The 21141-nt window shown below is 43.6% G+C and overlaps 1 protein-coding gene across 4 annotated transcripts in view; it reads right to left on the bottom strand.

Annotated features, from left to right (window-relative positions):
- Positions 1-1538: 1538 nt before the first annotated feature.
- The window catches only part of pcdh19 (protocadherin 19), a 250364-nt gene continuing 230761 nt past the window's right edge, over positions 1539-21141 (bottom strand). For all 4 annotated transcript variants that reach the window (XM_072436101.1, XM_072436099.1, XM_072436100.1 and 1 more), the window contains exon 6: positions 1539-3941. In XM_072436101.1, coding sequence (XP_072292202.1) covers positions 3379-3941 — 563 coding nt within the window. In that variant the 3' untranslated portion in view covers positions 1539-3378. The remainder of the gene's footprint in view (positions 3942-21141) is intronic.

The following is a 21141-nucleotide window of genomic DNA, read 5'->3' on the forward strand; positions in this document are numbered from 1 at the left end:
TTTCTGATAATGTTGCCTAATGGTAGCATATAAAGAGTAAACAGAATTGGACCGAGTACCGAACCCTGTGGCACACCGTAAATTACTTTAGAGCTTGGTGAGGAGCTCTGGTTTACATTAACAAATTGGAACCTATCAGATAGATAGGATTTAAACCAGCTGAGGGCTGTTCCTCCAACACCTACATCACATTCTAACCTCTGCAGTAGAATGTTGTGGTCAATGGTGTCAAACGCTGCGCTGAGGTCCAACAGAACCAGGATTGAGACCAGTCCATCGTCAGCGGCTAATAACAAATCATTTGTGACTTTAACTAGTGCAGTTTCAGTGCTGTGGTGGGCTCTGAACCCTGACTGGAAAACTTCAAATAAGTTATTGTCCTGCAGGTGGCGACAAAGCTGTTTTACTACAACTTTTTCAAGGATTTTAGAGACGAAGGGAAGATTTGAAATAGGTCTGTAGTTTACCAATAGGTCGGGATCTAGACTTTGGTGTGTGTTGGTAAAATGCTGTCCTCACAGAATTGAATGTATGACGTCACAGTGTCCATGTACTCCTCCAGACTATCTGTGGCAGCGCTGAAAACCTCCCAGTTTGTAACATCCAAACACGCATGTAGCTCCTCCTCTGCCTCACTGGTATGGTCCTCACTACAGGTTTGGAGAGCTTCAGCCTCTGTGTGTGTGTGGGGATCTCACTGCAACTCGGGCCACTGCGCAAAATGCGTTGCTGACTGTTGTGTAATTATGATCTAGCATGTTCAGCTCTCTGAGATTCCCCTTGTTAAAATTGCCCACAAGGAGTCCGGGAAGGTCCGCTCCACAATCAGAACCTGTTCTCCCGCACGTTTGCGCTTGGTGGAAAGTAACAGCGGCCAGAATGAATGAGGCGATCTCACGTGGAGTGTAGAATGGTTTGCAGTTGAAAATTTATTTTTTAATTCATACTATAAAACTTCCCTATCCAATAAACAAAACTTCACTCTTTTTTATTTGACCTTCTTGTGGGTTCTTCCTGGCCAAAAGTTGAGCTTTACTTCTCCTTTATCCCTAACTGCTTCCAGGATACTACAAATAGTTTAATGACTATGTCCTTAACCCTGTTGGGACTACGAACAAGTCAGTTCAAAGACATGGAGCATTTTCTGAACTTCTATGCACTGAAGGCTCTTTCAAGTGACAGTGCCTGTGAAGTAGACTTTCTGCAGCATATGCCCGACAAGAGATAGTATCCAGCTCACCATTCAAACATGACACGTTTTGTTTGAGTGCAAGGTACTATTTTAACTTTGGTCATTTTTGTGACACTGTTCAAACCATTCGAGGCCTTTCTAAAGATGAAAATATAACTATATTTACCAGCCTCACCCTGCCCTAGGTCGTGCCGATCATAATAATAATATACAGAATCATGCCAGTGTTGCCTCTATAAATGAATAGAATAGAATTCATATCATACAATTATACTTAAACCACAAATCAATCTGTGCACACTAATGTAAACATTGATTTGAGTGAAGACACAAGAGTCAAGACCAGTCACATTTAATAGTTTATTTATAAGCTGCTGTATACATTCAGTGATTATTCCGATTTTCATGTTGCCAGAAGCCATGGGTGAGACCAGCAAAACATTCAGCTACAAGATCTAGTTGGTTGTATGCAATCGGTCCACTCTCACTCATATTTGTGTCAACTTTGTACATATTTACTGCAAAGCAACATTCTCCAAATTGATGTTCTTTCCAAGGACCTGTTATTCCAGAAGTGTTTTTGTTGAACTATTCCACCGTATAGGCTAAAGCTACTTGTTAAGATCAACTCAACAAAGACCCAAAATGCACCTCCACCATAAGCTTATTTAAAGTCAATAGGGCCAGCTTTAGACATTTAAGGTGGAACGCCGCTGTCTCCCGTTTGATACTAAGTTGAAGCCAACGTCTTGCCAGAATTTGTGTGCATTTTTTTGGTTTCTTTTGCTATCTCACTCGAAGCTCGGACAGACACACTAATGTTGGTGCTGAAATTTCTTTTTTAATGGTTGGATTTTTTTGGGATTTTTTTTTAAACATTTTCTAGTAGCCCACACAGAAACTTGATGGCACAAGAACTGACCATAAGAAACTCTTTACAACAAGGTAAACTGCAAGTCAACAGTTGCTGGGGGTCACACAGTAAACAAAAAATAATTAAAAGTTCCATTTCCGAAAATTAATGAAATGAAAAATAAAATAAAAGCAATATAAAAGCAAAAGACAAATTATCATAAGCAAGTTAATTTCAAGTATAACTTACTCATTAAAATAACTACACAGCATTAAATATTCTCATTATACATTTTTAAATTATTTATAAAATATATTTTGGCATATATGTTTTTTTCATTTTTGTGTTTGTGTAACAAACGCTACTGTAGCTTCAGTTCAACACCAATGTTTATTTCTTTTATTTTTTCTTGAAACAAAAACATTAAAGGGATTGTCACAGAACAACGGGTTATTAAAAATGATAATAGTAAACCCTATACAGAGCTTCACATAGCAAGACATGAGAGTGACGATCCCTTCTATCCTAGCCCCATAGTCAAAAGTCAAAAAAGTACAAGACCAGAGCACAATGTTCTAACTTGTGCTCCACTGGCTACAATCAAGGTTTGGGCACAGGAGATTTCAAAAGCAGGACTTCTTTTTCATACAACTCAAAAGAAACACAAGGATGCGTCTGTCCCATTTCCAGTGTTGAGATTGAGAGAGTGCCAGGGCCGATTGTAATAGTTCTTTAGCCAAACAAGAACAGTGTTAAAGCCCACAGTCTGTCTTCAGAGATGTGGACTCAGAGGTCCACTCATAAGTCTCTTCTTCTGAACGCTCCAAACACTGAAGTCAACCAGACAGTTCAAACTTGTAGGCTGTTGTTTTATACATTGACAGAGCTCACTGTACAAAGGAACAAAGCGATTTTGGCAGCTAGAACAAACTGCAAAACCCAAAGAAGGCAAATATCAGTTTGTGATACAAAAGTAGTTCAAAAGGCAAAACTCTACTCGTGTTTGGCACCTTAGGTGTCCACACAAGTCATGTCCTGCTTTGGTGCTGAGAGCTGGACAGCTCCTCTAGCCGGTCGATGCAGTCAACAGTAAACTGTCAGTCCACTCACTGCAACTGAGAAGGGAACACAAAGCAAACAAGGAAAAGTACTGCCACTACGACAAAGCCACATCCACTAGCTCAGGTGAGCACACAACAAGCTGCAGCGTACTACAGTCCATCAGAAGACGGGACTGGACACTGTACATGGGTGTGTCTCTGCAGCAGGCCGGCCTCCTGTGCACACAGCTATTGCAAGTTTACAGAAATGAGTGAGCTATGTTCAGGACAGGCTAAAGTACTATGTCTTTGAGGCGCTTGGTGCTCGGGGACTCCTTGTCCCGACCATCCTGGAGGAGAGTGTTTATCTCCCGCACTGACGGCTCACTGTCCTTGCCCTCAGGCTGCCGGAGCAGGCTGTGTTTAGCGATGCGCTCTGCATCGCGACATTTGAGTGTGTTGTAGGCGGATTGGCAGGGTTTGGACACTGGGCTCTTCAGATGCATAGGGGAGGTGATGGGGCTGGCGGCCTCGCGTCCATTCCCAGCCTCTCGCACTGCCCCTCCATTGGCCTTAGGGCTGCACACCTGAGATTCCTGAGTCCGCTTCCCCTTCAGATCGCCCCGCTCCACATCCTCATGGCCGTCCTTGCCAAAGGTGGCAAAAGTCCTTTTGATGGTGCCATCCTCATAGTGTGGCACGTCCACCGTGGTGGCCTCAATCGACAGGGCGATGACATTACGGGAGTGTTCTGGTGACTTGGCACGGGCCGGGACGGCCATGCGTGGCATCCAGCAGCGGTCAGAGTGTCCTAGGATACGGCACTCATCCTGGCAGTGGAAGTCTTCATTAGAATCTGCAACAGAAGAAGATATACACAATTAGAAATGCTTTTTCAGACTTTTAATTAAATTGAAATGGTTTCTCTCTGCATGGTTCATTCTGCATAATCACCATCATATCAACATCAGAATTATTCAGATTTTCATCTGTCCCTAAAGTCTTGAAGAGACTTGACATGTTTTCCTGTTCTTTTTTGTGTCTACCAACACACTTTTATCTTCAACACTGCACTGCCTTTCACACCAGCAGAACTAGATGTTTAGGGCACTCCTAAAGTGGCAATTAAATTAGGAATTGTTAAATCAAAAGTCCATTTGCAGCTCTTGTATAATTGGGTTTTCTATAGCAACACGGGAGAAGAGGCGGCTTTAAACAATGCAATCAGATCCATCTCTGAGGCAGCGGCAGACGGGTTGCGGTGTTGTTGCCTCTTTGCCTCTCTGTCTCTGTCATCTGGCGCCGAGTTATAAATATGTAATGATGTTTAACGCTGGAGTGAAAAAAAGATTTGTCTGCGTCTAGAGGAGGCTGTACTCTCTGTGTCGGCCCGAAAGGACACGCAATATATCTTTTCTTTTTTCCCCCCCATGCTCAATCGCAATAACTACAAAGTGTCAAGGTGATAATTGAACAATTTATCCGTGAAATTCTAAATATGAAACCCATTATTTCAGCGTCTGGGATAATGCTTGAAATCCTACGGGCTGGGCAATGTGGCGAAACAACAACTACTTATTCGAGTGATTCATGGTTTTAATTGATTTCCCACCTGACCTTAAAAATACAAGTTAAATAACATTTTGGAGCTTATTGCCAGAGCAAAATAAAGCAGCGACAGACAGCATTAGCCAAGAAGTAATATGAGGTATACCAACCCTTAATTATGTTTATATTGCCACAATTTTTGCCTCGAGTGGCTGTTCACCTTATTCCGCCCCGCCCACTTTTGCCTCTTTTTGTCATGGCCCTTCCCTTCACTGAGTGGAGAACGAGGGAAAAGTCTCACACCTAAAATATGCTATAAAGTAGATTGATTTGCACAAAATGTTGAGATAATGTGCACAGATAAGTCTGAAAGCAACCTTTTCCCTTTGTAGAACTTATTGTACTTCAGATGGCAGCGCTCAGGGCAACTTCCAGAATAAGGTGAATAGTGACTTAAAGTTTTACAGGGGACATATTGTGTAAAATCCACTTCAACAGTTGTTCCTACATCATTAGTTTAGTCAGATTTTTGATTGATTCACAAATTCTTGAGTAATCCCCGCCCCGTTCCCAATATTTACTTTTAATTCTGGCCCCAGCTCTTGCATTCAGGGCTTAAACATATCATGTAACTATTTTCCAACACCAAAAACAATGAAAATCTGCTTCTTGATACAGATAAATGTTACTATGAAGAGGCGGGGCCCATTTGTTCAGCTCTTTTGAACAGGAAGTCAGCGAAGCCATTTTAGGCCGTTTTGATCAATATTTCTGTTTTTGATGGAAAAAAGTGAAATAAGAATGTACGTATTTTGTAGTTTATCACTAAATACATAGATAAAAACATAATGTGTCACCTTTAACATTAGTTTCACAGCGTATTATTATTATTTCCATCACTGCCAACCTGCTGAGAGAGGTGGGGCAAGATCAGTGCTTCTCCCAGGGACTGATCTTGAGCGGTGTACAGCCAAAATGTCTCCTAAAAATGTAATCAACGCTTAATTGTCCCCATATTTCTCTTTCATCATGAATGCACCAAACACCCTAGTTTCTCCATTGCAGCTCCCCACCTCCAATCGAACACCACGCACATCCTTGAATACATCTGCTATGACACATTTCCTCCTTTTTCCTCCTGCTTGTCTTGTTCCTCCATGAGACATCCTCCATTCTAGCGGCTCAAGGTGACAAGGAAGGAGCGTGCGCGCGAGGGATTTACCATCGACCCAAATGCATACGCTTACATCTGGCAATCGCGGCTTGACAGATCACCTAATTAAAATCACTAATGATCTGTTTTTTTTCCCCTTCCTGAACGGGAGAGCGAGCGAAGTACCTCGTCTAAGGCCCCTGGGGGATCGATATTTAAAGATTTAAGCTTTTCAGGGACAGCTATGCCAGCGTTGTCGCTCACAAAGTGTAATCTGACGAGGCTGGCAGATAACATGCGGCTAAATGAGTGAGGGAATGCGAGGATGTTGAGGATGTTGGAACACAAGTATGAGAGGGGCTAATTATGTTGGTGGAGAAGCGAACATGAGGAGTGACATGGTGAGAGTGACCGTACGGCGGCTTCAGATGAGCGAAAGGCTTTGATCATCGGCACACGGGTAATAACGAAGACGCTAACGCAAACGGGAATGTCAAAAACAAGAAATGTTTGTTACAGTGTTTACGTCTTCAGTGCAAAAAGAGTCGTCTTTGGTGTTGTAAACTGTTCTTAGAAGTTATCGTAGCAGGATGTGATCGGACTGGAATTGCCTTATTTATGCATTTAACAACAAGGGATAAGCTATCAATAAAGGTAAAATTATGTTTATTTCCATTCACGGGATGGTTCTAAAGACCAACACTTCACTTTCTTTACAAAGTAGCATCATAACAGAGTCGGGCAGAATGTTTTGACAAATTCTTAAATATGTACGATTAAAACACTTTTCTGTTGCCCTTTTGTCGAAATTGTGGAATTTGTGAATGTTTTGAAACTAGTCCAGAGGTTTAGTCTGTAGTTCTTGGTTCGGATGAATGCAAGCCAACCGAGAACAACTCAATTAATGTCTCTCCCCACTCTTTGCCAACCTTTCACAATTACATCTGCACTGTCCAGTATTGTCCTTCCTCCCAGATTGGAATCCATAGTAAAGGATGATCAAATTAATAGTTGTTGTGTCTTGTTTACCAAAATTACTTCTATCCAATTCAAGCTGAATCACCGCACCCTTTGTACAAACCCAACGAAATACAAAAGTGACTTCCAACTTCTCTGAAACGAGATTAATTTAGGTGGCACTCGCGTTGCCATACATTAATTTGGTAAAGAATCAAGTCCCATTCTGTGGTGATTTGCATGGGAGGCTGATTGTTTCCAAGAGTGGCACCAGCTGCAATCAAGGAGACAAAAGGCAGCGCAGTCGGCTTTGTTAGAAAAGAAGCCCTCCAATCAGAAAGTAATACTATAATCACAACACCTAGTCTTTACCAGGTACACGCTACACAATGCCCAGGATGAAGTATGCAAATTGTCGGTTCTGACAGAAATTTCAATTCGCCTCGACACATTCCATAAATATTATATTCAAAGCAGATTTATTAATTCATTATAATATATCGTATAATAGATCATTTCATCAAACGTTCTAACTGCTTGCTGCGATGGTAGGCTCCAGCTTTAGTGAACTGAAATATCAAGTACATTTTGTTTGACACGTTGAATTTTTTCCACTGACGATTAAATATCTGCAAGCTTCTTTATAATGAATGAAATTTCCTCTAAACACTTTTTTCCCAATGCCGGGAGCACTTTTTAAAGCATGAAAAGCCTGGAGGCACAAAGGAATATACACAAGTTGAACACACTCTGCTTTAGAACTGCATACATGGAAGCTGAATGCACTATCTCTCCTTTCCTTCAGGGGTCTATGGGGGGAGCAGCGGGCTTGTAAATGGCATTGTTAGGAACGCCAAGTGCCATTAACACACACATCCTGCCCATGCTCGCAGCTCCATGCGCGCAGATGTTGCTCAAAAAGACTTGCTAATAAAATGGAAGAGGGAGAATTTAAATGGGAAAAGGAGCAGGCCATTGACCTCATACAAAATACAATCACGTTCCAATAGTGGCGGATGAACGAGCGAGTTTGGAAGTCAACAAGTCGAGAATTGGAGATGGTAAAGTCGTTTACTTCAAAAAAAAAAAAGAAGAAAGTATATGACTGCCAATCACACGCTGACACGGGGTTTGGCGCAGGAAGGCAGTGAAAAGTGCTTCCTATCTGCTATATAATGCAGAATAATGACTGAGGGCGCACAGTGGGGAGGTGGTGTTTTGTACGGGGTTTAAAACATAACGCAGCGTGGAGCGCATGGCATGGCGCGCAAATCAGATACTAGACAAAGACAGCATCAGAGATTATCTCACTACTATTTTGTTCTTCTCAATTTGTCTGTAAAAATGTTTTTGTTCTATAATGACAGATTACACGCCTAAAAATAAAAGATCAATTCAAGAACGTGGCGACCAAATATAAAGATAAATGTGTAGGCAACGTTATAATACTTAAAGTGGGAAAGAAATGCAAATACGCAAATATTATGAAAAACCCTTGGTCTGCAATTCCTTTTATTTCTCTGTTGATTATTAATTCATCTGTTTTTGCCCATTCACGAGTGTTGTTATTATTGCTTGGGAATGTTGAAATATCGTGAATGCCTCGCAGTCTTCAGTGAAATGTGTTTTGGATTTACAGTAAAGAGGACTATTCCATGTTGTATAATAGACTCCCCGACATTTCTGCTTCACATTATTGTATTCACATTTTCAATCCTTCCTTCATAAAATGGCAACTTGAAGCATCACTACCTTTTGCTGCCTGCACTGATAGAACCACACTGGAGCTGGGGGGCTCTATTCTGTAGCTGCTAATGTAGCAAAACAGAAATCAGCAAAATCCTCTGAAATCCCCAAACACAAAGCGGAAGAGGTTGAAAAATCCCTGAGGCTTTGCCAGCTATTTATTCCACATCCATTTTTGGCTGTAGTCTGGTTTTACACAACAAAGACGCCTTTCCCATCCAAAACTAGCACATGTAGCCCTAAAGGTTGCAAACAATTAGGCAAAATTATGTGTCGGAACAATAAGCAGGGCATCAGATTGTTGAGCTGGTCCCATTCAAAACATTACACGGCAGAGACTTATTTCCATTTCTATATTCTTTGTTTAGCCACAAGACGATGGGGACATGAGGTTTGACACTATTCAGTCAGTCTTGTGTTAAACCTTAAAGAGAATATGGAGCAGAAATGTGGCATTATAAATCACTTCATGAAGAACGTCTGCCACTACAATGCATTTTCTTTCATCACATAAAATGCTGACATTTCTGTGGTGGTTGGAATAGATGGCCTGGTTCCGTTTGTCAGGTTAAAGTACAGACTTGTGAGTAGCAGAGTGCTCAGGTGTGTTTTATGCTTTGTGTCTTTTGATTGTGGAGTTATGATGGAGCCAGACCTATGTTCAACCTCAATATAAAGAATAGCGTTTTTGTGACCTCCTTTTGCAGCAGCATGTTTGAGTGTGAAGTTTAAAATATCATTCATCTTGCTCATCTCTCACTGTGGCGATGTCGCTTTGACAAGGAAATGGCTTCCTCTAATTGCGTTCTATATTAATTTTCCGACCTGGCAGTCACATGGCAAAGATTGATTAGATCTAAATTGTTAGTACAGCGTGTTGATGGAAGTTAGTGGGGACACAAAGGGAGATGCATGCCTCTATTTGAACCTTATTTTGATTGCAGAGAAAGTTTGTGAAAAGTGTACTAGGGTTCAGGATTCTGTAACTGAGTCCAAAGTGTGCATTATACCAAACAGATTTGGCCTCCTATGCTGCTCCAGTGTTGGAGCTCAGCATGTTGAGTGGTTAACTGGATCAGAGGACAGTCTGTGGGCAGCTGAGGCTAGGCCCTCACCAGGGAAAGTCCAAGCACTGCTGTCATCGCAGCCAGCCAGTTCGCTCTGTGGGCCATAAATCAGCCCCCAGGCCTGGTTCCTGGGGGAACTGTAAGATGGAGTGTGATGGTCTTGTTTTTATAAACAGCGGAGGGGCACCCTTAGCGCACAGCAGTGAGCTGCTCCTGCTCCCCTCAGCATCTGGTTCAGTCACATCACACACTTCTCCGCCCGACACATCCACCCACCCAGGTCCTTCTGCACCCAGGCCCCATGCTCCTGTCCTCTGCACCCAGGTCCTTCTGCACCCAGGCCCCATGCTCCTGTCCTCTGCACTCAGGTCCTTCTGCACCCAGGCCCCATGCTCCTGTCCTCTGCACCCAGGTCCTTCTGCACCCAGGCCCCATGCTCCTGTCCTCTGCACCCAGGTCCTTCTGCACCCAGGTCCTTCTGCACCCAGGCCCCATGCTCCTGTCCTCTGCACCCAGGTCCTTCTGCACCCAGGCCTCGTGCTCCTGTCCTCTGCACCCAGGTCCTTCTGCACCCAGGTCCTTCTGCAGACAGGTCCTTCTGCAGCCAGGCCTCGTGCTCCTGTCCTCTGCACCCAGGGCCTTCTGCACCCAGGCCTCGTGCTCCTGTCCTCTGCACCCAGGTCCTTCTGCAGCCAGGTCCTTCTGCACTCAGGTCCTTCTGCACCCAGGTCCTTCTGTACCCAGGTCCCATGCTCCTGTCCTCTGCACCCAGGTCCTTCTGCACCCAGGTCCTTCTGCACCCAGGTCCTTCTGCACCCAGGTCCTTCTGCACCCAGGTCCTTCTGCACCCAGGCCCCATGCTCCTGTCCTCTGCACCCAGGTCCTTCTGCAGCCAGGTCCTTCTGCACCCAGGTCCTTCTGCACCCAGGCCTCGTGCTCCTGTCCTCTGCACTCAGGTCCTTCTGCACCCAGGTCCTTCTGCACCCAGGCCCCATGCTCCTGTCCTCTGCACTCAGGTCCTTCTGCACCCAGGTCCTTCTGCACCCAGGCCCCATGCTCCTGTCCTCTGCACTCAGGTCCTTCTGCACCCAGGTCCTTCTGCACCCAGGCCCCATGCTCCTGTCCTCTGCACCCAGGTCCTTCTGCACCAGTCCTTGTGCTTCTATCCTCTGCACCCAGGCCTCATGCTCCTGTCCTCTGCACCCAGGTCCTTCTGCACCAGTCCTTGTGCTTCTATCCTCTGCACCCAGGCCTCATGCTCCTGTCCTCTGCACCCAGGCCTCATGCTCCTGTCCTCTGCACCCAGGCCTCATGCTCCTGTCCTCTGCACCCAGGCCTCATGCTCCTGTCCTCTGCACCCAGGTCCTTCTGCACCAGTCCTTGTGCTTCTATCCTCTGCACCCAGGCCTCATGCTCCTGTCCTCTGCACCCAGGCCTCATGCTCCTGTCCTCTGCACCCAGGCCTCATGCTCCTGTCCTCTGCACCCAGGCCCCATGCTCCTGTCCTCTGCACCCTGCTCATCAGTATTTATGACTCACATGCACCACTGTAATTAAATCAATCTGCTACCCCAAAATTGTTCGTGCTCATTTCTGTCATTACAGCGCAGACTCTGCTCCTCCAGTCAATACTCATTGTCACAGAAGTAAGGCTTAGTACATGGCAACTTCTTTAGCTCTAATGTAACCACTAATGTGGGATTCTTCACTGCACTTATTGAGAGAGGAAATATTTGTGAGAATATCTGATGCAGCAGCACTTTTCAGTATTCAGTCCAACAAAGCTCTATTTTAGCTCCATTTTGGAAGATTTTTCTATCAATATAGAACAGCTGCTGATTAATTCTACAAATATTTAACTCTAAGCTGTCTTTTATCTCCACCTCACCCATTGAGTCCACAGCACAGTGTCCTATCTCAAGCAGTGCCCAGCATAAACAATGCATCTTCAAACAGCATAAACAATGCCCCTAAAGATGGACAAACAATAACTGTTAAACATTGATGTGAGAGCAGGGAGAGATGATATGTCAGAGCAGAGCAGTGTTTAGCTCAAACTGGACAATGGACAGCCTAATGTAGTGGAGATGATGTGAGTCGGATGTCATGATGACATACATAAGTGGATGATCTGCTCCCAGTGAGCGCACTGCTAACTCTGCACCTTTACTCTGCCTGCTCTCCTACAGCTGCTGCACCAAAGGTCAGCGCTCGTCTTAACAGCTCTAGACTGCATTATAAATGATTTACACATCTACACACAGACAGCCTCACTCTAGCTTTATGTTAAATGACTGAAATCTGCTGCTTTTTTACTCAATTTTAATTGGGTCACGCTACAATCTTGGCAGCACGACAATGAGCAAAATAAAGGATGTTTTAAGCACAGAGGAATAGAAAACTACAACTTTGACTTATTGCTACAATCTCAGTCCATTCCAATATGCCACAGTAGACATACTAAGTAGAAAAACAATCAACGTAAAAAACATATTGTGTTTGTTTGATTTAATGATGACAACATGATTAGAAAAAGGCAGTAGGCAGAAACAATATTTTGACAAAGAGCTTGTGTTCCGTGCACCCACACTAAAAGGCATACACTGCAGCTACTATATTACATTTGATGAAGCACATTTCACCCCCTCTTCTGGTGCTAATGCTACATGCTGACGCTTATGACTCGGAATTACAAAGGAAGTCATTAGAACCCTGAAACTCGAGATGGCACGCTTACATTAAGTAATCCGATCCATTTGAAGTTAAATTGATTATTGCCTTTGAACAGCATGTAGGCCGATACAGCATACCATTTGGAACCATGCCATTTCAATCAACTTGGACTGAAATCGCTGTGAATTTAATGAACAAGACAACAATACGGGAATGTAACACCACGCTGCACTTGGGCTCCTTGCTGTATTTGCTAATAGTTGGCCTGTAGAGTTAGCGCAAGGCCATAACGACACAGCCAATGTCACCGCTGTCCCAATCTGCCCCACTAATGGTCGGCCTTCGAATTAGCCAGCCCTTTAGGTCCGCTACAACTACTCCATAATGCACTCCCAATACTCGTTTCACAGCGGGGCCGATCGCAAAGCAACCCACTCGGCCCAATCTGGCCAATCGGACCGTCCGCTTGCAGTTTTTTAGTTTTTTTTTGGGGCCTCTCTGATACTTAGGCAGAGGACATTTTTAAATACACTGGAACAAACGCAGCATTTCTGTATTTAAGCTTGACCGAGCTAGCGAGCTAATTTACTGGCGCACCCTTGAGTCTTTTTGCCAAAGCGAGGGGGATAGAAACAGACTCTTAAATTACTTTTGCGTATAGGGTTGGGGGGTAGATGAAAGCGTTTGAGGAGCGCGAGCGGCGAGGAGGCCTGGGGATGGAAGAACTACACACTGCAGTCATTAAAGCCAAAACATACCAGGTAAGATTTTCTTCCTGGAGGTAAATAATGCTTCTAATCAGGAATCTATAGATGTGAAGCCATTTTCCCAGCAGCAAAAGACAGTTTTCTGTGCTAGAATATCTTAAAAGTATTACTGCCTGCTGAATCTGAACAGAATGGATAATGTTAGCTTAGTTTTCTTGGTTAAAGATACCAGAGACGCCAACTTGCATGTGTATTCATATTCCCTAAACCTAATGTACTACGTATGATTTCAAGTAATGATAGTACTGTAATCCTTTTGAACTCAAATGAATCTATTTCATAAACTACATTGGCTACTAAAGACATGTCCTATCAACTGGGCAAAAGCTATGAAAACTATGAAGTATCGCCATGTGTCTAACCCATGCACTCAAAAGACTACAACTATACAAGAAAGGTACTGCTAAACAGTGTATTTTTTATGTTAGGGAAATACAAGTTAGATCAAACTCATGCGTCTCCTTTTTGCTGTCGTCCAAATGACATCCTTTTAATCTAAATAAAATAATGAGTTGAGGAATAAAACTGTTGACACCATCGACCAATGAATGAACTGAACGACTTTAGTGATACAGTTCTACAAGGAAATATGCACATTCTGTACAGTGAAGAAATACTTAACATATCTTAGCAGGGCTTTAGCTGGTTGAAAGGGCAAAATACCAACATTTCATCTCCCGCTGTGAACCTGGGTCATATCTCAAATGAGTGGTCTTACATAATTACAGGTGCCGTCTCATTCAGTCACGTTCGCTTTGTGTCTGCCAGACTGTGTACTTTATATTCCATTTTATCTCCGAGCCGTCTGTTCAACCGTCTCATCTCTCTCCTCGGTCTTGCTTTATACTTGGACTGGTCGTCTTAACAGTATGTGAAGTCCTGATTGTGCCAAGAAGTGAGACGGGGCAGGTTTTCAAGGCTTCCTGACTGTTGTGCTACGTGCTGCCCGGTGGTGGAGTGCAAGACTCCTGGTGCAGCCGTCTCTCAAACCCTTTTGCTCTCATCTGTCCTGTCTACGGGCCAAAAATCCTTAAATTGAGTTGCATTGTCGCAAGATTTGCAATGTGGTAAATAGAAGAAACTCAGATATGTTGCGCAATATTTTACACATTTTGAATTATATACTTTGTCAATTTCTCTGACAGCTATTGAAAATGTGTTTAGAGTTGGAATATCTGAAAAAGGACGGAAAAATAAATAAAACCAAGATTCCGTTAACATTTGCCAACACGTCCAGGGTCATAAATATTGAAATAGGAACTGCTTTTATGATTCATTTTTTACTATCTTTTATAAAACGCAAAAAACAGAACTAAAACTTGTTCAGTTTGCAGGGGTTTTAACTTATTCCTCACTTTCTTGATGTTTTCCAAGCATCATAAGTATTAAAGTCAAAGTTTATACGCGCTTTTCACAACTTTCAGAGGCAAGAACAGTCTGGGCGTCACAATGTTAACAGTTGCTTTAAACCGTCACAAAAATCAGATGCGGTTCCTTTAACAAATATTACCATTACATATATATTTAAAAATTTTACTTTAATAATTGCAGCCTTATTGTGACCATTCAAATCCTCACGTAATCCTTCAGCCCACAAGATCGTCGCCATTGTCACTCAATAGCCACAAATAAAAACAAGTAACACACACGCTCCCTACCGAGTACATAATAGCTTGTGAAAGAAATGTTCCGGTTCCTTGTCACCAAAGCCATTCCGTTTGGCACAGACGCTGCATGCTGCTCCTCTCCCAGGCTCCATTATTCGCCACAGTGAAGCCCGGCCAAGATACCACTTAATATCATAGCGTCAAAACCAATGTCCGTAGCATTAGCTGCCTACATGTTCCCGCCGGTAGCAGGAGTATCTGCCGGTAAAGGCGTCGGCTATGTAGACACACATAGATTGAGACGGAAGGTGTGAAAAGGGAGGTCTTGAAGAGGGGAGCGGGACTAATGGGCACATCTGGGCTGATTTGGGGGAACACGAGCAGGAGCGTACATAAGGAAGATGCAGGCAGGGTCTGACACAGCGCGGGTAATTGGATTTTGCAAGGCCCCGGTGCCCACTCGGGGCAGCACGCTGAGCTGTGACACGGAAGGCCCTTATGTGTGGAGCGGGGAGCACGGTGCAGCCCAGTGGAAGTGACAGGTGTCAAAGATCCAATTCACCAGCTTTTCTTCGTCCCGGAGTTCCTTTTGCCAGGGGAACAACCTACTTCTGATATGTTTAAAGCTAATAAGAAGATCAGTGTGCTGCAGTAGCTTTGTTTTGTTTTGTTTTTCCAGAAATGATATGTTTTTGGATTTGTACTAAACAGCAAACAAAATTAAAGAGAAGAAGTGGGCAATATATCAACATTTAGGTAATATCATGATCATTTGAATATCGAGTGCATTGTTTATATATGAAAAATATTACAAAAAGGGTTCTTGGGCCTCAGAACTCCTGCCTTAGACATAATAAATGGATACCTTTAGAATGTACTATTGGTGGCAGGGAAAAAGGTCATTGTGAAGAAATGGACCAAAAATACTTTAATTTTAGTTGAATTGTGCCATTCTTCTTTTGTTGTTTAGCTGATGTCTATTTGTATTTTTTAATTTAAAATTGGCTCTCTGGTCGGTTCTGCTTGTATTGTGTTTTATGTGTAATATTTTTTTTTAATTTAGGGGGGGAAAAAGGCAAAATTAAATCTGTAAAGTAAATATGTTGTAAACTTTCTAATGGCCTCAACTAATCCAATTTTATGTTGGATTAACATACATACATTTGGACGTCGTTATCGTGAAACTCCCCAAAAATATTGCGATATATATTTTTCTTCATGGTTTGTATTGCTTTTACCGTCCTTTTCCACCTAAGCAAAACTTTAGTTCAAACATTCTTAAATAAACCACTCTTGAATTTAAGTAAAAGCACAAGTTTGACACCATCTGCCATCTATATTCATGCAAACACGACACACGTGCCCATTAAAACATCAAAAAGCAACGGCTAACAGCTTCATTTCCTACACATTTCCTCCATTTTGATTCCAAGCCATCTGACAGACTTGAGACCCCACAGATGAACACATGACGCTCTCTGGTCCGCACATGATGGGGGTCGGCTCCCACCCTCCCAGTGCATCCCGGTCTCATCTTTAACAAGGACGGCACGGGAACAGGCACATCATTAAAAAGAACCATTCGGAGACTTCCTCGCCTGCCATTAAACTTAACAGCCAACCTCTTCTATTATGTTTTATCCTCCCTTTTCAGGAGCGAGGGGCTGCGGGGATGGAAGAGTCTCGTTCAGATGGAGCAGGCAACCATTAGCAGACTTTTATCCATCAGTCGATTGCGGAGTGGAAGACGTTGCAGGAGGAAATGCAGACGCAGAGTGAATTGCGTCAGATGGATAACGTATTAATACCATATGATAATTAGAGGAATGAATAAAAAATAGTGCGTCTATCGCCTGGAAAGGATGTATTTGCAGAACAAACCAGGAGCTTTGTGAATAATGCGTTTAATGTTAATAGATTCATGTGGTTTTGTAGCACCTGCGGTTATGCCCCGATCTAAAACACGTGTCCTGTTTAGCTTTGAACCTTTAGCATTCTGTATTATACGTTCTTGTAATATGCACACAAATTAATGAGTTGCATGAATGTAAAAAACGTACTGTGCAAATCAGTAATATGCATGTAATTGGTGAGGAGCGTTTTAATTATAAACGAGGGATGTGTTAGTTATTGTGAGAAGAAACATCACAATTTAACTGTAATTCACGATTACTGAGAATGTGACAGTGAAACATTTTAGTTCCTCTCGTTCCCGTCTGGCGACCAACTTCACAAAATTGGACTTTCTGAATGGCAAAATAAAATAAATGTGACAAAAACAGCCAGATAAAAACTTTTTTTTTTGCTCTCATCCTTGCCAGCACTTCTTTTTCTTTTTATTATTTATTTATTTTTTTCCAAAATGAAAGAAAAGAGAGAAGAAGAAAACAACTAAACCTTTGCTAGCACTTCCATACTCAAAACCACATCAAAAGTATAAAGGCTGGAGCAGGAGTGTCAAACATTAAAGCTGCAGCTAAAAGTGCCGCTAATGTGGACAAACAAGAAAACAAACTTCTGTGACGACAAAACATCCAAACCAGAGCAAACAGGTCAGGTCAGGATCCACGGGTAAAGACACAGGTCAGGTCAGGATCCACGGGTAAAAACACAGGTCAGGTCAGGATCCGCGGGTAAAAACACAGGTCAGGTCAGGATCCACGGGTAAAAACATAGGTCAGGAAACACAGGTCAGGTCAGGATCCACGGGTAAAAACATAGGTCAGGAAACACAGGTCAGGTCAGGATCCACGGGTAAAAACACAGGTCAGGTCAGGATCCACGGGTAAAAACACAGGTCAGGTCAGGATCCGCGGGTAAAAACACAGGTCAGGATCCACGGGTAAAAACATAGGTCAGGAAACACAGGTCAGGTCAGGATCCACGGGTAAAAACATAGGTCAGGAAACACAGGTCAGGTCAGGATCCACGGGTAAAAACACAGGTCAGGTCAGGATCCACGGGTAAAAACACAGGTCAGGTCAGAATCCACGGGTAAAAACACAGGTCAGGTCAGGATCCACGGGTAAAAACACAGGTCAGGTCAGGATCCACGGGTGAAAACACAGGCCAGGATCCAGGGGTAAAAACACAGGTCAGGATCCACGGGTAAAAACACAGGTCATGTCAGGATCCGCGGGTAAAAACACAGGTCAGGTCAGGATCCACGGGTAAAAACACAGGTCAGGTCAGGATCCACGGGTAAAAACACAGGTCAGGTCAGGATCCGCGGGTAAAAACACAGGTCAGGTCAGGATCCGCGGGTAAAAACACAGGTCAGGTCAGGATCCGCGGGTAAAAACACAGGTCAGGTCAGGATCCACGGGTAAAAACACAGGTCAGATCAGGATCCTCAGGATCCACGGGTAAAAACACAGGTCAGGTCAGGATCCACGGGTAAAAACACAGGTCAGGTCAGGAACAACGGGTAAAAACACAGGTCAGGTCAGGATCCGCGGGTAAAAACACAGGTCAGGTCAGGATCCACGGGTAAAAACACAGGTCAGATCAGGATCCACGGGTAAAAACACAGGTCAGGTCAGGATCCACGGGTAAAAACACAGGTCAGGATCCACGGGTAAAAACACAGGTCAGGTCAGGATCCACGGGTAAAAACACAGGTCATGTCAGGATCCACGGGTAAAAACACAGGTCAGATCAGGATCCACGGGTAAAAACACAGGTCAGATCAGGATCCACGGGTAAAAACACAGGTCAGGTCAGGATCCACGGGTAAAAACACAGGTCAGGTCAGGATCCGCGGGTAAAAACACAGGTCAGGTCAGGATCCGCGGGTAAAAACACAGGTCAGGTCAGGATCCACGGGTAAAAACATAGGTCAGGAAACACAGGTCAGGTCAGGATCCACGGGTAAAAACATAGGTCAGGAAACACAGGTCAGGTCAGGATCCACGGGTAAAAACACAGGTCAGGTCAGGATCCACGGGTAAAAACACAGGTCAGGTCAGGATCCGCGGGTAAAAACACAGGTCAGGATCCACGGGTAAAAACATAGGTCAGGAAACACAGGTCAGGTCAGGATCCACGGGTAAAAACATAGGTCAGGAAACACAGGTCAGGTCAGGATCCACGGGTAAAAACACAGGTCAGGTCAGGATCCACGGGTAAAAACACAGGTCAGGTCAGAATCCACGGGTAAAAACACAGGTCAGGTCAGGATCCACGGGTAAAAACACAGGTCAGGTCAGGATCCACGGGTGAAAACACAGGCCAGGATCCAGGGGTAAAAACACAGGTCAGGATCCACGGGTAAAAACACAGGTCAGGTCAGGATCCGCGGGTAAAAACACAGGTCAGGTCAGGATCCACGGGTAAAAACACAGGTCAGGTCAGGATCCACGGGTAAAAACACAGGTCAGGTCAGGATCCGCGGGTAAAAACACAGGTCAGGTCAGGATCCGCGGGTAAAAACACAGGTCAGGTCAGGATCCGCGGGTAAAAACACAGGTCAGGTCAGGATCCACGGGTAAAAACACAGGTCAGATCAGGATCCTCAGGATCCACGGGTAAAAACACAGGTCAGGTCAGGATCCACGGGTAAAAACACAGGTCAGGTCAGGAACCACGGGTAAAAACACAGGTCAGGTCAGGATCCGCGGGTAAAAACACAGGTCAGGTCAGGATCCACGGGTAAAAACACAGGTCAGATCAGGATCCACGGGTAAAAACACAGGTCAGGTCAGGATCCACGGGTAAAAACACAGGTCAGGATCCACGGGTAAAAACACAGGTCAGGTCAGGATCCACGGGTAAAAACACAGGTCATGTCAGGATCCACGGGTAAAAACACAGGTCAGATCAGGATCCACGGGTAAAAACACAGGTCAGATCAGGATCCACGGGTAAAAACACAGGTCAGGTCAGGATCCACGGGTAAAAACACAGGTCAGGTCAGGTCAGGATCCACGGGTAAAAACACAGGTAAGGTCAGGATCCACGGGTAAAAACACAGGTCAGGTCAGGATCCACGGGTAAAAACACAGGTCAGGGTGCAAAAACATACTATAAATACTATTGTAACTTGAAGCTATTGAACCAGTGTCCTCATCTATGTCCCTAATAAAGATTAAATCCAAATAAATAATAAAGCATTAACATGACTATAAAAATACTGAGCTCATTTTGAGTTTGTGCAGTTCTTTGATATCAACATTTCATATCAGAAATCATATCACAGTCCATATTAACAGCTGTAAATAAAAGTGTTATTTTTATTAAGAACATGCGTGTTTTTTTTTTTTTAGTTATCATTTTTTGTATTATTAGAATTCTGTGCCTAATCTGTTTCTGTACCTAATCTGTGTTGCAACACTAGAATTTCCCCATTGTGGGACAAATAAAGGTTTTCTTATCTTCTTCCAGTCCCTGCTGCTGATGCATGAATATGGACTCAAAGTCTTTCTCCTGCTGCAGATTTGTGCAACAGTCTCCACACATAACTATTACTAGGCTTTATAAAGCAATTTCATTTTGATTCTTTTTTTTCTTCAAATTTTGTTCAACAGTTTGTTAAAGCGTGGAAATTCGGCCCTCAGCCCAACATGAGTTTGACACCCCTGCGCTCGAGCGTAGGTGAGCAATGCAGGCCACTTTGCAAAAAACATGTATCTCTTTAATTCTGTAACAAACTTAACTGTGACACATTTTTTCGAAGACTATAATATAATTTCCTTGAAAGCGACGCAATAAATTCTTCAAAATTTGGCACATAAACTCAAGCACATTTACCCTCACGCGTCTTTGTTCGCCGAAGCGGCCGCGACGCACGGGCGAAATGAAGACGTGTTGACATTGAAAATCTCGCGCCGACGCTACGGAACGAAGACTTTAGCAAAGAAAAGGTCACGAGTGGCACCCGACACAACCCTCCGCCGCTCCCAGTGCACCCGCGTTCATCAATACTTTACAACGCGCTGCCGCTCTCTTCTGCAGAGACTTACTCAAAATGTAGAGCGACGGTGGCGTGGAGCTGAGGTCACGGCGAGGACGGCCGGGGCAGTGATGCTAATTGGTGGATGATAAATGGTAATGATGGAGCTGGCGTGGGTGACTTCTCTTTAACCCTCAGAGCGGTGGGTCTCGCTGGCCTCTGCGTGGGAAATCATTTTGGCTTTGATAGTTTTATTGTATTTTATAGAGCAGCATTCATTATGGGGTTTTAGAGCCGTTTCATCAGGTCGCGCTGTCACAATTTGCAAATAGAAAAGGATGGAGTTATTTAGGTGGTTTAAAGTCCTCCGCAAATAGAAATGACCAATGTCGCTGCGTAGTGTTCAGTTTGACAGTGAATATTTACACCTTCTCATAAGTGTCACTTATCCTGGATGTACTCAAAATGAATATAATTTAAAACATACATTGAATACTGAAAAATATACATTCATCCTCATTCAGCCAAAGGTGGGATGTAACAAAGTACAGAAAGAAAAGTACTGTTTTATATTTAACAGGAAGAATGTTCTGTATTTTCTACTCGCCTACATTTTAAAAAAGGTCTATAAAGTTGTAGTTTTTTTTT

Source organism: Eucyclogobius newberryi, unplaced genomic scaffold (genome assembly GCF_026437365.1).
Source record: "Eucyclogobius newberryi isolate DKJ021-1_F unplaced genomic scaffold, fEucNew1.0.hap1 SCAF_11, whole genome shotgun sequence".
In the NCBI taxonomy this organism is placed as follows: Eukaryota; Metazoa; Chordata; class Actinopteri; order Gobiiformes; family Gobiidae; genus Eucyclogobius; species Eucyclogobius newberryi.